Below are 12,499 nucleotides of genomic sequence, written 5' to 3' on the forward strand. Positions count from 1 at the left end.
GACACTGCCCTCTGCAAATGTCCTCCTCTGGCTTCTGCAAAGCCTCCAAAACGCACATTTAATTTAGATTTAATGCAATAGTTGCTGTGGTCAGTAAATACCAAAACCGTATTAGTGGAGGATTAATAGCCGTGCCGTGGCCAAGTGTCTATTGCCTGATCCTGGCTGCGTGCGGGTGGCTGAGCGCCGGCTCCCCCTGCCCCAGGGGCTCAGGGGGGGATCCTCGAGCCATCCCTTGCTTGCTTTCCAGAAAGACCCCTCGAGGCTGAGGGTCCTGGGATAAAGCAGTGACATCGGTGCAGTGCTCCCAGGCAGGAGCTGCTCCCAGCACCATCCCGACCCCGACCCGCAGGCGAGGGCAGAGCCGCTCCATCCCCCCCCCGCGCTGCCCCCAGCTCCCTGGCACCCGCTCACGTGGAAAGTCGGCTTAAAAAAAACAAACCAACAACAACTGAGCAAGTGTTTGACAGCTTCGGCTGCAAATTCTGCTTTTCACGAACGTTGGCGTCACTCGAGCTGGATGGCACGAACATCTGGGTGGGGTGCGAAGGGGGAGCGAGGGGGGCCGGCCCCAGCACCGAGCGGTTCCTTGCACGTGTGGGGCTCCAGCCCCACGTCTCCCACCCCCAGCCCTTCCTTACGTCTACCTGCACTGAGCTGCCAGGGGCTCCTCTAACGTTTTGGGGCACAAAGGGGCAATTCCATCACTCCAGCACAGCACCAGCGCTTCTCAACCTCTACACCAGCACCACTGCAGCCCCCAGCTACCAAAACTTGCCCGTTTATGCCCAAAATCGCAGGGATGCACGGGCTAATTGGCTGCTCGGGCATGAGCTGATCGGGTGCTCAGGTGTTGCTTAATTGGGTGCTCGGGTGTTGCTTAATTGGGTGCTCAGGTGTTGCCTAATTGCCCACCCATGCATGCAGCAATGGGGCGCTCAGGCGTGAAGCAATCGGGCGCCCATGCAGGGAGCAGAAACCTCGCTGGTTTTCCTCTCCTCGGAGGGGCTGGAAGCAGGGGAGGCGAGCAGCACCCACACACGGCCCTGCGGGAATTTTTTGGGGTGGGAAGAGTCCCAGCTGGTGCCCGATGGGGCCCCACAACACCCTCCTCACCCCCTCCACCCACGGATGAACCATCACAAATGGCAAACAGCTTCCACGGCTCTCGGTGTCACAGCACTGCAGGAATAAAAGCAGGGAGACCCTGAACCAGCCACCGATGGCCCCATGCTGGGGAGCATTAATTAGGGGGAAAGCCCCATTAAACCAGTGAGGGCGGCCTCGGGGGTGAGGGAGGGGGACGGCGAGCACACACACTGGGGTCCCCATGGAGGTGGCTGCATCCATGGGGACCCCAGTGGGGTGCGAGGGGCTTCAGCCCCTGGAGCGCTGGTGGCTGCTGGAGAGATGGGATGCGCTGCTGTGTGCCCCTGGCAGAGGGAGAGAGGTGCAGATGATAAGGTTTAAAAAAATAAATAAAACAAAAAGGAAGGGAATCCCTGCTCCCCCCATCTCGCTGGTGCCCCCGCTCCCTCCTGAGCAGCCTAATGACAAAACCAAGTGTTTGCGGGGAAAAAGCAACACACGGGGGCTGTTCAGTGCAGTTTGTGGTGTTTTTTTTATTTTTTTCGGACAGCTCTGCAGCTGGAGAGAAGAGGGGGCAGTGAGGGGTGCTGCCTCCTGCCCCCCGAGCCTCCCTGGCGCAGCCCCAGGGCGAGACCCCCGCCGGCCCCCCCGTGTCCGTCACCAAACGCAGGGCAGCGCCCCAGGACCAAGTGCCACAACAGCGTTTGTTTGTCACAGAGAACCTCACTTTTTATTTATTTCCTGACTGGTCAGCCCAATTAATCCTGACAGACCCTTCGCAGCGCATTTTTGCCCAGTGGCTGCTTACGGAGACGCGAGAACCAGCAGGAGGGTGCGGGATGAAGGCACCCCGTGCCCGCACCCCGGCGTCTGGCGGGCACCCACACGGCTCCTTGGTCACCCCAGCCCCGAGCCCCGGGCACCCCGGCTCTCGGCGATGCCCTCCTGGCACAAATGTGGCACCGACCTGCTCCAAGGGCTCGTGAGGATGGGAAGCGTCGCTCCAGGACGTCACATCAACCCCACAGCAAAGGCGCCAAGTTGAAAAACAATCACCCTCCAAAAAATAAAAAAAATCCCCCAAACCCAAAAAAGCAGCACACAACCAGCCGTCTGCTAAAGCCAGCGATTTTCGTCTGGGTTTCCAGAAACACTTCAGTTCTTAAAACAAAGGGCTGGGGGGGAGAACTCCCCTTCCACAGGCACAGAAAGTGTCCACGAGATGAGGTGCAAAATTCCTCTCTGACTTCAAAGGCGTTTCTCCTGGCCGGGTACCCCGAACCTTGGCACGACCCTCTGGAAAGCTCCGAAGGCAACCACCGGCTCTTGCCATCTCCCAAAATCCCTTCAAAGCAGGGGGGGGCGAGCAGGGGGCAGCGCCAGCCCAGCAGGGCCCCATCGGCAGGATGCGGGCAGCCCCCGGGGGTCGGATGGGACCCTCGGTCCCCCCTCAGCTTTGCTGGGAAAGCTCAGAGCAGACCTCCCTTTTTGCTAACGCTGCCCTGAAGGCCCGTTGCGGGTTATTTCTTCGGCTGGCACCGGCTTTCCGCAAGCAGAGGCAGGTGCCAGGACGGGGGCGGCCCCCGCATCCCCAAAACGCAGCCCTGCCCGACCCACCTCACCCCCCCGCACCCTCCAGCTCCCTGCTAGAAAATGAGCCCTGGGGAGGTCTCCGTCCTCGGCAAAGCCCCGGGCGGGACTCGGGTTTGGAAGTGCTTCGGCTTGCTCTCGGTGCAAACTTCCCTCAGCGGTGGGAACGGGCAGCTTTCTGCAGGCGCTATACGTTGAGTTCTGCGTGTCACGGGCTGCTCGGCAATGGAAAAACACGGCGGCTGTCTTCACGGGTAACACTTCCAAAAGCACTCGGCTCCGAAGCCATCCAGGTGCTTTTGAAAATGTTACCCCGGGTTGCTATAGGAACCCTAATAGTTTTCGCATCTGACTCCCGCGCTAACACCGGGATTTGTATTTCAGTTGCTTTCTTTTCCCTCTACGAGACTTGGCAAGCGCGGGTGCAGGGGAGGTGGGCACCGGTGGGGCCGTGCAGCCCCCCCCCCCCAAGCACCCAGGAGGTTTGGGGTGCTGGGGAGCCGGGGCTGAGCCCCCCGAGGTACCAGGGGCTGCCCCAGCTGGCAGCACATCTGCTCCCCGTGGCAGGGGCTGCATTTTGTGCTCCCACCCGCAGCAGCTCCTGCTTCGCACCCAGGCTGGCCGTGGTCTGTCCCCCTGGGCCCCGACGCTTGCCAGGAGGGGCTGAGCCATGGCCAGGAGCCCCCCAGCTCGTGCCCAGCGTGCCTTTCTGATGGGTGCCCCCCCCCCCCAAACACATTCCCACGTCCCAGCCCCGTGTCCGTCCAGCTCCTTCTCACCCTCCTGCTGGCAAAAACGGTGCCGGGGTGGGGGGGGCTCACTGGCAGAGCAGCCCCCGCAGCTCCTGGGGCGAGGTGACGGGCAGGGAGCAGGCGAAGTTGCTGCAGAGGTAGGCGGTGGCTTTCCCGTCCTTCCTCTCCAGGGACGAGAGGAAAGGCAACTGGCGGTAGAGGAACCCGGCGCCGTCCCCGTCTGCCAGCATCAGCACCTGGCGGAGAAGGAAGGGGAGAGCTGGGGGGGCGCAGCCCGCAGCAGCCAGCTGGTGCCCCCCTCCCCACAGCACCCCCTGTGCTCACCCAAAGGCAGGGGGACAAGGCCAAGGGACCGCTGCTGCGGCCACATCCCCATGGGTGCAGCCCGGGTGTCCCCCCCTGGCCACAGCCCCCCAGCAGCTCTGATGGGGGGGTGATGGGGATGCGGGCAGCCAGGGATGAAGCACGAGGCTGGGGGAGCTGTCCTGGGGTCAGGCACCAGCGGCAGCATCGCCCCGTCCCACCCCGCAGCCCGGCTCCTCCTGCCCCCCAAATGCTTCCCAAAAACTCAGACGCCGGCCAGCGCTGGGCTGGGGGCTCTCCCAGCTGCCGCGGTAGCACCAGGCAGGAGCAACGGCGGGGCTGCCAGGATAATTAGCTTTTGCTGAATAGGAAAACATTTGTTAAAGCCTCAGGCCTTGCAGTCTAATAACGGCAAAGGCCGGGAGCTGGCCGGGAGCCTGGCCCCAGCACGGGGACGCAAGGGGCGAGCAAACGCGGTCCGTGCAGGGGCTCTGGAAGCAGCAGCCTGGCACCGAGCAGTGCCCTGTCCCAGCACCAAGGCGCTCAGCCCTCCACCAAGGGCTGCGGATAGCCAACATCCCCATCCCGCCCCCACAGCCACCCCCGTGCCCGGCACGGGCTGCCCCTACCCCGTGTCCCCAGGCGGTCACTGTGTCCCCAGCTCGCCCGTCCCGTCCCACGCACCCCACGTCTCCCCTCAGCCCCTGCCCTGCCCCAGCGCCGGCCCAGCCCGCTCTCCCTGTCCTCCTCGCCTTTGTCTGGAATTAATTCCAGGAGTGATTAATTACCAATTCACGTCCAATCTGAAATTCATTATTCATTTTTCTCACAAGCTCCCTAAGGTCCTCTTGCGGGGCCGGGATAAAGGCGAGCCAGGGAGCTCGCACGCCGTGGCTGAGGAGATAATGGGATCCTTCATAATTACCCTAAAGACCATTAACAGGGCAGAGATCTCAACCAGGAGCGGGATCCAGCCTGCCTGGCCCCATCCCGCTGCCAGCACCCCGGCCCCACGGGGCAAACGCAGCCAGGGAGGTGCCAGCGAAGGGGTGGGTGGCATCTGGCCACGCTGGTGGCCCTGGAGGTGTCACGGGGAACCGAGCCGGGTCCTCAGCTCCGGCAGCACCGCTGCCAGCACTGCTGCATCCCCGCGGCAGCCGCCTCCGGCCCCGGGCTCCTCCACCCGCGGGTGCTGGTTTAAACGTACCGACTCCGGCGCCCTCAATGCCGTTTTATCATCGGCTTCTCATTACAGCGAGGCTTTCAATGCGAGGTTTGTAAGGAATTAATTACTGGAGCGACCTAATTAATTGTTTGTGTTCCCGCCGCCAAGGCTGGCCCCCAGCGCCCTGCCGGCAGCGGGGAGCGGGGGCGGCGGGGACGCGGCGCTGACGTCTCCGCAGCCCCGATTCCCAAAGCAGCCGCGTCCCCAGGGCGGTGGCTCAGGGCTGCTCCCGCTGCTGGGTGGGGAAGGAGGGAGGAAGGGAGAGGATGAGGATGGGGAGGAGGAGCGGCTGTGCCTCCTGCCCTGCGCACCGAGGAGGGATGCGTGGCAGGAGGCACCCGCGTTGGTGCTGAGCCGCCAGCCCCGACTCCCTTCTCCCTGTTGACAGAATTGTAGGGGTTGGAAGGGACCTCGGCACATCATCGGGTCCAACCCCGTTCTTTCTGTTCAGGAGGCGACGAGCTGCGACCCACTGCTGGAGCCCAAGCTGGCCCTGGGCAGCGAACGCGGCGCCGCGCGAGCCCCAGCACCACGGCTGCGGGGGGAGCCCGGCTCCCTGTGTCTCCCTGTCAGCCTCCATCGCACGCGGCTGACACTGAGGAGAGCGGACCCCCGGCCCAGCCGCGGTGACAGCAGGGAGCAGCAGCTGTCACCGCGATGGGCGCAGGCCGGTGACATCTCCTCTGCCAGAGCCGGGCTGAGCAGCGCAGGCACCGCGCTGCGGGAACGAGCAGGGCGGAGGCAGGCCGCAGGATGAGCTCAGGCCCTGTAACTCCCCTACGTTTGCACACCAGGAAGCAGAGACGTGAGCCCTGTGGAGCTGCACCCTGCACAGCTCTTCCTGCCGCGCTCACGAGCAAGAAGGAAAAGCCCTTTTCCCAGCCAACCCCATCAGGCAGCAGCCAGGCCGCTCCTGCTGGTCCCCATCCTGCCTGCGCCCAGCCTCCAGCCGCAGCCCTAGTGAGGATGCTGCTGAGCTCCTGGCTCTGCTCGAGCCCCCATAGCCGGGTGCCCCCCACCAGGAGCCCGCTCGGATGGGCAGCAGCGGCTGCGGGAAGGCAGCGGGGTGTCCGCAGCACCACCGGGCTCCCGCTACCAGTGCGGTGCTCTCATGCCTGCAAACTGGGTCACTCGCTGTAATCCTTCAAAGCGAGAGGAATAAAGCGGGAGTTGGGCTCGCATGCAGCACGGGGGGCGAGGGAGCACTGCAGGGGAGCTGGACGGTGACAGTGCGGGAAGGACCAGGTGCTGCGTCCCCACAGAGCGGGCTCCAGTCACTGCACCGTGTCCTCCAGCACCACCACTAAACGCCGCTGGGCGTCCACAGAAGGACAGCCTCCACGAGCTGTGCTGATGTGAGGACAGGCGAGGGAAGCGCTGCTGGGAGCTCAGCCCACCCCAGTTCTCCCTGGTTGGGTTACAAAAACCGGGACTCTGGCCCCATTGCCAGCCCGATGCTGCGGCTCAGCCCCCGGCACCATGCCGGGCGCAGATGGAGCTGACCCAGCAGTGCCACGAGTGCTGCCCCTCATCTCCTGCCACCTCTCTGCCCTGGCAGAGCCATGCAGGGCACAGCCGTGCCCCTGCCACCAGCAGGACGGGAGGGGAGGTCCGCAGGAGGGAGGCAGGGTGGAGGAGGAGGAGGACGGATGCTGCAGCGCGCTGGGGAGAGGACGAGGTCGCAGTGGCTGCGGGGAGCACGGGCAGGACGAGGACATGGCCGGTTTCACTACCTTGTTGGGGCTGAAGACAGAGTGCACGCAGCGAAGCATCTCTTTCGTGTCTTCTCCGTGGGGGTCCCCGCAGATCACCACCTGCCCAGAGACAGCACAGACGGCAGAGGTTTGGTCCCAGCGGGCTCTGGTGGCCCCACAGCGCAGCCTGCCAAAGGAGGGCAGCTCAGCAGCCCCGGCCCTACCTGTTTGAGGGTGTGGTGGAAGACGGCGGTGGCCCGGGCCATCTCTGGCAGGGCTAACGGGATCTTCTGCAGCCTCTCGGAGAAGGCAGCCAAGATCTGCCCGGCCTTTTCCACCCACTCGGTGTGGCCGGAGTAACAGGCTGCTCGGAGCAGGTTGGTGACGGTGACGGAGTTGGCGTTGGGCTCTGCTCCGTCCTGGTCTGCGGGAGGCACGGCAGCGCCGTCAGCCCGACGCCGGGCATCACCCCTGCCCTCCCCGGGGCATGCAGGGCACGGGCGCGTCCCCGAGCTCACCGTCCTTCAGGCGGAGGAGCAGAGAGGAGTCGCCAGCCTCGCTGGAGAAATACGCAAAGCCCTTGGGGTCCCAGAAGAGCTTGTCCTGCGTGTGCTGGAGCTGCAGGGCCCACTCCAGCCAGCTCTGGTCCAGGGAGGCTTCGTAGAGGTCAAAGAGAGCCTGGATGACAAAGACGTAATCCTCCAGGAACCCCTGAATGGGGACAGCGCTGCAACGGCAAGTGGGGAAGGACATCAGGGCCTCCGACCCTGCGGGTCCAGCGGGGCATAGCCCTCCCCACCGGCACCTGTGATGCGGGGGTTCCCTCCCGAGCTCAGCCCAAGATCAGCAATGGCTGTGCCAAGGCACCGCACGGCTCAGCCCCGGCTGAGTGCGGGTCCAGCAGCAGCACAGGAAGGCTCCCATCAGCTCCGCAGACGAGGAACGCAGAGGATTTGACCTTAAACCCATGGGCTGGGTGACACACTCTGCACCACTGCTCACCTCTGCTCCACCGCGTCGTCCTCGCCCCGGTAGCAGCTCCGCAGCAGCCTCCCGCTGGCCGGGTCGAAGAGGTGCCTGCGCAGAAAGCTGGCCGCCTGTGCCGCCCGGCTCACGTACTCCTGCCTGGCCAGGGCCGCCCCAGCCTGGGCAAAGCCCGAGATCATCAGTCCTGCGTGGGCACAGGGACAGGCTCAGAGGGGCTGCGGCACCAGGGAGCAGCGGGTGCCACTCATTTTCCTTTAAATGACGCTCAGCATGAAGCTCATCCCCCCCCTGATATCCAAGGCAGGCCGGAGGCAGGTCAGCAGCTCTTCCACTCGCTTCAAACCGGGGGGAAAGTCACTCGCTATCTCCGAAGGGAAAGGAGGAGCACTGCAAGGCCAGCAAGGGCTAAGCCTTAGCTTGTGGGCAGAAACTGGGCTTAAGAGAGTCTTCCTGCCTGCAGCACTTAGCTCCACGCTGTAACTCCAGCTCAGGCTCCAGACCCAGGAGCTGCGACCTTGCAGTTATTGATTGCCCACTGCAGGACGCTCGGACAGACAGACAGCGACCTGTGCTCACCCTGCTGACGCAGCAGTGGGCATGGACCCGGGTCCTGAGCCCCCAGCTCCATCCCCTCGCAGCCCAGCCGAGCAGGCTGCGCCACTCAAAGAGTTTTGCTGCTCTCTGCTGGCAACAGGGGAAGATGAACAAAAAAAAAAAAAGAAAACAAAACCAAACCCAAACCAAACCAAACCAACATCCCAAACGTGCAGCAACGCCACGTGCGTGGGGCTGCAGCCCCCCGGGCACCCCGCTCACCGTTCCACGAGGCCAACATCTTGGTGTCCAAGTGGGGCCGCGGCCGCTGCGCCCGGGCTGCCTGCAGCCTGCGCTGGCTCTCCTGCAGCAGGGCGCTGAGCTGGCCCTGCTCCAGCCCAAAGCGGGCGGCCGTCAGCTCCGGGGAGGACCGGACAATAAGGACGTTCTTGCCCTTCAGCTCCTGGTGGGGGTCCTGCAAGGAGAGCCCCGTTCTAGGAACGCCTCCTGGCTGAGCAGGGTTGGACCCGCGTGCCTCGGGTGGCTCTGACGTCCACCGTGCGCACCGATGCTCGCGGTACCGGGCAGGCCTTGGCTCTCCCTCACCTGCAAGGGGCTCACGTTGCCGTCCTCCTTTACCCCGTAGTGGTGCATGAAGACATCTCCCAGGGTTGTCCCCTCGGCAGCCCCCTCGACCGGGTCGGGGAGGAGAGCCCGGATTTCCTCGGCCGCCCACACGCAGAAAGCTCCCTCTCGCTTCTCGCTGGATGTGGTGGTCGGGTAGGAATCCGCATCTTCTGCGCTGTAAAAACCTCCAGCCTGGGGAAAAAGCAGCAGAGATGTCCCAGCTGCTGGTACGACACCCCTGGTCTGCAGCACTCCACCACGTCCCGGACAGGGTGAGCGACCCCCTTCGCTTGGTCCAGCTCGGGGAAGCACCTACCTGGTCGCCCAAGTCCCGCGAGACGTAGAGCAGAATGTCCCCGGCAACATCGGCGAAGAATTCGTCGCCGGAGATCTGCGGGAGAGACGAGGTGGATGGCGCTCCGCAACGCCACAACAGGCAGGGGGAGGAAAGAGACGCGGCAAGATGTCACAGCCCCGATGTAAAGAGCTGGCAAAGGGGAGAGGCACATCTGAAAGTGCAGGGATGTTAAACACGGGGGGGATTCGGGGTAAGACCTCTGATAGGGATCACAGGCACTGGGTAGCAGCCCTGGATTTACACCACGGTCTGAGCAGCAGGACGTGGTTGCTGACTCTTGCAGAGACAGCCAGAAAGGAGTTTCCTTTCCCCAGGGGCTAAACTATCAGGGGCTCGTGCAGCGTTCCCGTCTGGATGAAGAGCAGTGAATAAAGGGGAGGACGGGAGCGCCCAGATGGGCAATGTCTGGGCACCAGCCTTGAAGCTGCTCACGCCCCAGCCCAACCAGCCGCAGCCTGAACTCGGGGTGCTGAGCGCACCCCACAGAGGGGCACGGTGGCCGCACCTGGAAGGCCCTGCTGTAGGCGGCCGCCAGCTGCCCCTGGTCATACAGCATCTTCTCGAAGTGAGGCACGTGCCAGTGCTGGTCGGTGGAGTAGCGGTGGAACCCCTGCAAAGACCAAGCGGATGCATCCCCACTGCCCACCTCCTGGGCATTCCTGGGGTTTATCCCCAGGGCTTTCCTCCTACCTGCCCGATGTGGTCATGAATGCCCCCGTGAGCCATCATCTTGAGGGTATGCAGAGCCATCTGCAGTGCCCGCGCCCCTTCTGGGGTTGCTCGGTGCAGGGCCCAGTACGTGAAGAGGAAATTCAGGTTCACTGCAACACAGGGACAGAGCGGGAGGCTGCGGGCTGGGCTCTGCCCCCCGGCAGGGCTCAGCTGCAGAGGCTGGACTGACCTGGGGTGGGGAACTTGGGGGACTCGGAGAAGCCGCCGTAGTCCTCGTCGTAGGAGTTGGAGAGCTGCTGGAAGCAGGTGGCCATCACCTCCTCGGATGGCGGGGGTGACTGCTGGCCCTGCACGTGGATCTGGGACATGGCTAGCAGAGCTTCCAGGATCTTCTGGCTGCTCTCCAGCAGGGCATCTTTGTTCTGCCTCCACTGCGATGCAGGAAGAAATCGGCGCTTCCATTTTTTGCCTTTCCTTCTGCTTCCCGCACTGCCCCAAACTGCACCTTCAGTTCTCGGTGCCCTCCCCAGGCCAGCCCAAACCCACCCTCAGCCCGGCCACGGCTCTGACACCCTCTTTGTGCCAGTGCTTCTCATGCCTCTTCCCTCCCGCACCCCCAGAGCGATCTCTCTGCTCCCCCTTTGCCTGAGCACTGCCTGCCCCGTACCTGCTCTGCGACGCGGAGCAGCAGAGTCCGAAAGCCAACGCGGCGAGCGCTGTCTTCAGGAGGGAAGTACGTCCCCCCTGCGAAGGGCTTGAGGTCCGGAGTCAGCCAGACGCTCATCGGCCACCCGCCTCCACCGCTGGTAGCCTGAAGGAGGCATCGGGGTGTGCAAAGACCCCACGAGAGGTTCAGCCCACCCCACGCTGGTCCTTCTGGAGCAGGACTATGAGCCTCAAAGAGAGAAGGGCAGAGCCTGCCCGCGCCTCTCCTACCTGCACGAAGGTCATGTACACTTTGTCCACGTCTGGCCGCTCCTCACGATCCACCTTTATGCACACGAAGTTCTCATTCATAATCGCACCGATCTCCTTGTTCTGGAAGGACTCCTCCTCCATCACGTGGCACCAGTGGCAGGTGGAGTAGCCCACTGCAAGCAAGCTCTCGAGCTCAGGCGAGGCCCCACACATTGAGCACGAGGTGCTGGGGGGGTCATTCAGAGACGAGCCAGGCTGCTGCGTGCCCCCACAAACTGCTGCAGCAGAAAGGCCTCCTGCAAGCATGGGCCTCGAGTGCTTGTTGAGGACTGGGGTGGCCAAGGGGCCCCTGGATGCAGCCTCCCTACAGCCATGGCCAGGAAAGCACGGGGCCGTCTCTCGCTGGAGGAGAATCAGCGCCCAGCATCCTCACCTGCACCACTACCCGCACGCAGCCTGGCTTATCTGCTCCTTCATGGGTGCTAAACGTGCCTTGTTTCTGCTTACCTGACAGAAATATCAGCTTGTTTTCTTTCTTCGCTTTATCAAAGGCCTCCTGACCCCACGGGTACCTGCGGAGGGGAGACAAGAAGGAAGCGGCGGGGGCAGAGCCGCCGGGGCTCGTGGTCAACTCCGAAGCTTCCTGAGAAGCAGCGGCACGGTCACCCCAGGCACATCGGCCTCCGCAGAGGGAGGACGAGGCGGGGAGGCGAGAGGCGCCCTTACCAGTCCACGGGGTTGTGGGCATGCTGCAGGAGGTAGGGGGACTTCTCGTTGATCAGGCGGTTGGTGTAACGCGGGGGGCCGGGCGGCCTGGCTCTCCCCGCCGTGGCCATGGCGATGCTGCCCGTCAGAAACACCGACCTGCGGGACCGGGACGGGACGGGACGGGACGCTCGGTAACGCACGGCCCCGCTCGCTCCCCTCTCACCCCTGGGGAGAGCCGTGATGCCCCCGGCCACCTGGGTGCCCCCGGTGTGGGGCGACACGTCCCCAGCACGCTCCCAACCCTCAGCATGTGGGCAGAAGCCCCTCAAGGGTGTCCCCAACGCCCCCCATGTTCTGCTGTGGCTCTGTCCCCCCCTTACGCCCCCAGCGCCCAGTGGTGGGGTGCAGCCGGGTGGCACGGGGAGGCAGGAGGGGACCCGTGAGACCCTGCTGGTGCTGGGGGCACCAGGATTCGGGGATGGGGGGGCTGCAAGTGGGGTGCAGGAAGGGGGAGCAGGAGGGATGCAGAGTCATGCAAGGGAGGGATGCAGCAGGGATGCGGGGCGGTGCAGGGCTACAGGGACACGGGGAGGGTTTAGGGGAACGCAGGAGCGGTGCGGGGGGTGCAGGCAGGATTTAGGGGAATGCAGGGAGTGCAGATAAGCGGGGAGGATTTAGGGGAATGCAAACGGCGCGGGAGGATTTCGGGGGCTGCAGCGGGTACACGCAGCGTTTAGGGGAAATTTAGGGGAATGCAAAGGGGGAGGAGTGCCCGCGGCACAGGGCAGGTTCAGGGCAACGCAGAGCGCTCAGCGGGGACGGGGAGCACTTGGGGGCACACAGGGGGTGCCGGGGCCGCAGCTGCCGCCCCCCCCGTCCCAGCAGGGCCACGCCGGTGCCCGAGGGGCCCGACCCCGGTCCCGGTGCCCCCCCCCCGGTACCTGCGGGCCCGTCGCAGCGGCGCCGCGAACATGGCGGCGGGGGCGGGCCCGGCCGGGCGGGGGCGGGCCCGAGCCCACAAACAAGGCCGCGGGGCTGCGTG

The 12,499-nt window shown here is 64.3% G+C and overlaps 1 protein-coding gene across 2 annotated transcripts; it reads right to left on the bottom strand.

Annotated features, from left to right (window-relative positions):
- Positions 1-1,597: 1,597 nt before the first annotated feature.
- SPATA20 (spermatogenesis associated 20) lies at positions 1,598-12,456 on the bottom strand. 2 transcript variants are annotated; one of them, XM_080560386.1, is made up of 17 exons: positions 12,399-12,456; positions 11,476-11,613; positions 11,257-11,321; positions 10,768-10,922; positions 10,499-10,642; positions 10,061-10,262; positions 9,850-9,980; positions 9,665-9,769; positions 9,118-9,192; positions 8,781-8,993; positions 8,457-8,649; positions 7,656-7,824; positions 7,172-7,380; positions 6,878-7,077; positions 6,693-6,773; positions 3,459-3,667; positions 1,598-2,894 (listed from the first exon to the last, which is right to left on the bottom strand). In XM_080560386.1, the coding sequence occupies exons 1-16, from the start codon at positions 12,428-12,430 to the stop codon at positions 3,497-3,499; spliced, it is 2,283 nt and encodes a 760-aa protein (XP_080416512.1). In that variant the 5' UTR covers positions 12,431-12,456; the 3' UTR covers positions 1,598-2,894; positions 3,459-3,496. The 2 variants fall into 2 exon arrangements, with proteins under 2 accessions (XP_080416512.1, XP_080416511.1); XM_080560385.1 differs by having other exon boundaries at positions 1,598-3,667.
- Positions 12,457-12,499: the final 43 nt, after the last annotated feature.

Source organism: Anser brachyrhynchus (assembly GCF_964034855.1).
Source record: "Anser brachyrhynchus genome assembly, chromosome: 18".
Classification (NCBI taxonomy): domain Eukaryota; kingdom Metazoa; phylum Chordata; class Aves; order Anseriformes; family Anatidae; genus Anser; species Anser brachyrhynchus.